This window comes from Hemibagrus wyckioides, linkage group LG15, assembly GCF_019097595.1.
Source record: "Hemibagrus wyckioides isolate EC202008001 linkage group LG15, SWU_Hwy_1.0, whole genome shotgun sequence".
Lineage (NCBI taxonomy): Eukaryota > Metazoa > Chordata > Actinopteri > Siluriformes > Bagridae > Hemibagrus > Hemibagrus wyckioides.
Window position 1 is genome coordinate 22,961,319 of NC_080724.1, and position 3,888 is coordinate 22,965,206.

At 42.3% G+C, this 3,888-nt stretch overlaps 1 protein-coding gene across 1 annotated transcript in view; it reads right to left on the bottom strand.

The window, feature by feature from the left end:
* Positions 1 to 1,076: 1,076 nt before the first annotated feature.
* Positions 1,077 to 3,888, bottom strand: part of LOC131366296 (fibulin-2-like) — an 89,753-nt gene continuing 86,941 nt past the window's right edge. The window contains exons 21-24 of the mRNA XM_058410652.1: positions 3,798 to 3,888; positions 3,065 to 3,193; positions 2,703 to 2,826; positions 1,077 to 1,996 (exon numbers count right to left, since the gene is read on the bottom strand). The exon at positions 3,798 to 3,888 is cut by the window's right edge and continues 26 nt beyond it. Of these exons, the coding sequence (XP_058266635.1) occupies positions 1,639 to 1,996; positions 2,703 to 2,826; positions 3,065 to 3,193; positions 3,798 to 3,888 (702 nt within the window). The 3' untranslated portion in view covers positions 1,077 to 1,638. The remainder of the gene's footprint in view (positions 1,997 to 2,702; positions 2,827 to 3,064; positions 3,194 to 3,797) is intronic.

Sequence of the window (3,888 nt, forward strand, 5' to 3'; positions counted from 1 at the left end):
AAACGCAAACGCCAAATTCTGAATCGAAATTCTTCAAAACCTGCATCTACTCGAGATTCTGAAGCCGAGTAACAATCCATAAATCACAGACAGTAGCTGAAAATCAGCAGGAAAGCTCTGGCTCCGATCTCAATCCCATCTGTAAACCTGTAAACTCGGAATTCTGCAGCTGGAATAAAACACACATGGAGTCTTATTTCACACAAACGCCATCTTTACATCTACATTATACAATCCTCTCAGGCAAATTCCCCTGTGGTCCCTCTCTCTTGCTTTCTCTCTCTCTCTATGTTTCTCTCTCTCTCTTGCTTTTTCTCTTTCTCTGTCTCTCTCTGTCTGTCTTTCTCTCAGTCTCTCTTTCTCTCTCTCTGTCTTTCTCCCTCTCTGGCTTTGAGCACAAAGACACGCCTAATTTCTCAGAGGAAATGTTTGTGGTTAAGGAAATTAAAGTGAGAGGTTAGAGTCTCTCTGATTTGACGGTGTGTGTGTGTGTTTGTGTGTGTGTGTGTGTGTGTGTGTGTAATTCAGCTGCCGTTATTCCTGGTGTGTGATGTACTTTCATATCACGTGTGATTACAGGCTGCAGCTTGTGTCTGAGTGTGTGTGCAGTGGGATGGAAAAATGTGTTAATAAAACACTTTATCTTAACTATAATGCAACTATAATATCACACCACAGCGCTGCTGAATCCTGCGCTCTGATTGGTCAGTAGGTGTTGATTAATTCTCTCTGACTGTAGCGTATATTCACGTGCTCGCTCTGATACCTTATTGTTTCCATAGCAACGGCTCATTCACAGGGCCGTGTCCAGCGCCCACTCCACATCAACAGGAGGAGAAACGTGTTGGTGTAACGTGTGGAAGGAGTCTCCAGTTCCAGCCCTTTGTTTTCGAGGGCTGCTGAGAGAGCGAGTGTTTCTAGCTGCTATAACGGAAGCGACAACAGGAACTCGCTTAATTCTTGAATCTTTCACAATGTTAAATGTAACTAAAGAGATAAAAAATATTTTTAATAAATAAACATATTATAATCTCTGGAACATTGCTATGCTAGAAACAGAAGGTGTTACAGCAGCGAGCCGTGATCATGTGCTTCGGAAGCTTCTTATAGTGTGGCATTTCCACATGAGCGCTATAATTATGCAAATTAGGTACTTTTGTCATTATGAATCTGCTTACAACTTAAAAAAAATGATAAATGTGTCATGGCTGTTAGACCTACAATCACTTTCAACAACAACAAAAAAAAACTCTGTATGAAGCTACAGAACCTTCTCTTTTTTATTGAAGCTCCGCCCTCTCTGGTCATTGCAGTGACGCACTCAGCCCCGCCCACTTCACATGTTCCAGCTGTGAGATGGATAATGGGTGATTTGAGAACCTAGCGTGAACGTTGTAAATGTGTTGAATGTGAACCGGAATCTCATCATGAACATTGTAAACTGTGTACATTAGAATTTGAAAGAAATTGAATTTAAAATTTAAAAGTCATCATTAAGCGATTATTGCTTGATGTCAATTAACAGACTTAATAACAAAATAATTTTTATAATAATAATAATAATAATGAACACACTAAAATCACAGACTAGGTGTGAATCGTGACTGTTGGGGGTATAAGTGGTGTAGAAGTCCAACATTAGATGACATTAGCCGTGATGAAGATGTAGATCCGGGTGAGGAAGGTGGTGAAGGTGCCCTGCCTCCACAGCTTCATCTCCACATCCAGCAGGAAGTCCCGAGGCTGCGGGAGCTGGCGCTGCAGGTAGATGGTGCCGGTGTACGCATTCAGCTTCCTGGGGCTGAAGTAGCCGTCCTCATTACCACTGCTGATGCTGATGATGATGTTGTCGCCGGAGTAGGCGGGAGACGGACCCATGCGGAAGATGAGCGCCGGGACGATGATGTTGGTCTGGAAGCTGAGCTGATAGTACGTGATTCTCACCGGGGAGTTCTGGCACTCCAGGAAGTTGGAGCAACCGATTCGCTCGCACCGTCTGCACAGAATATCTTCATCACATACAGCAGGCATCATGTTCTATCAGCTATAAACACTCATCCCCTCAGCAGTCTCTCTTTATTTTCTCTCTCTCTCTCTCTCTCTCTCTCTCTCTCTCTCTCTCTATCAGCTATAAACACTTGTCCCCTCAGCAGTCTCTCTTTATTCTCTCTCTCTCTATCAGCTATAAACACTCGTCCCCTCAGCAGTCTCTCTTTATTCTCTCTCTCTTCAGCTATAAAACACTCTTCCCCTCAGCAGTCTCTCTTTATTTTCTCTCTCTCTCTCTCTCTCTCTCTCTCTCTCTCTCTCTCTCTCTCTCTCTATCAGCTATAAACACTTGTCCCCTCAGCAGTCTCTCTTTATTCTCTCTCTCTCTATCAGCTATAAACACTCGTCCTCTCTGCAGTCTCTCTTTATTCTCTCTCTCTATCAGCTATAAAACACTCTTCCCCTCAGCAGTCTCTCTTTATTCTCTCTCTCTCTATCAGGTATAAACACTTGTCCTCTCTGCAGTCTCTCTTTATTCTCTCTCTCTTCAAGTTAATAAGAGAAAAAAATGCAGCTTGTTGTGTTACTGAGAAACTGCAGAGAAGTGTAAACTCCTCTGTCCTGAAGATGTCGGGAAACCGGTATTTAAATTGTCTTCTTAACAAGAAGTGATGGATGCAGTGTGTGTGTGTGTGTGTGTGTGTGCGTCATACGTGTCAGAGCCTCGGCGGTAGTTTGTTGGACAGCTAAAGGACAGACAGCGGAATCCACCGTGAATGTTGTAGCATGTTTCGTCTGCTGTACAGTTATGAGCTCCGACTGTACACTCGTCTATGTCTGAGACACACACCAACACACTCAGCTTTAAACTCACACTCATAATGAACCGAGATGAAATGATTCAGAATTACATTAAAAGAAGAAAGATTAGGATAAGACACAGGATTAGGTCTAAAGTAAATCATGATTCAAGCCAGCATGATTCACTTTAGATCTGATTCAATCTGAATGATGTGGAATATTCAGATCATTCAGTTTAACTCAGTCACATGCTGAATTCTACAGAATCTCAGACCGTGGCAGGACCGTCGGTTCGGAGCCATGCTGTATCCGTGTTCAGGACAGGCACAGTCGTAACTTCCTGGGACGTTCACACACTTGTAGGCACAGAGATGTCCGATGCTCTGAGAACATTCATCAATATCTGTACAGCAAAAATGTTGAAAAAACAAACAAACACACATTTGTACTGAGCTGCAAACAAACAATCTGAAATAATCGACACGTTCCATACACTACAGACTCGTAAATGTGAATAAGTGGTTTTAAAATTTTATAACTGATAGATGGTAATACACATAAGGCCCAGAAGCGTGTGATTTACAGGAAAAGTGTGTAGCGTCTGTTACCTTCACAGGTGTGTGTGTCCTCACACAGGTAGTAGCCCTGTCTGCTTAGCTGAATTCTATAAACTAGCTTACATTTCAGTATAGCCAGATGTTCACACCGGTTTTATCACTAACATTTCCAGAGTTAGTTAGGCAGCTAGGTTAACTAGCACACATGCTCTATATTCTCGAAAACTTTCACATAGCTGAAAGTTTCATCCTCAAATTATTTTATTTAGCGACTTCATCTGAGCTTGTGCGCAGCTCCGCCTACAAATCAGTGAATACATGAATGATGATAAATATTTTTGTTTGTAACTTTTGTCAGCTAGATGGAGAGATAGCGTGAAGCACAAATTTGTAGCATGTTATAAAATCAAGAGTATTAGCAAAAAGTGAAAAGTGTGTAGCATGTGTTACCTTCACAGGTGTGTGTGTCCTCACGCAGGTAGTAGCCCTGTCTGCAGTAACACTGGTATGAGCCGTAGATGTTTACACACTTGTGGCTGCA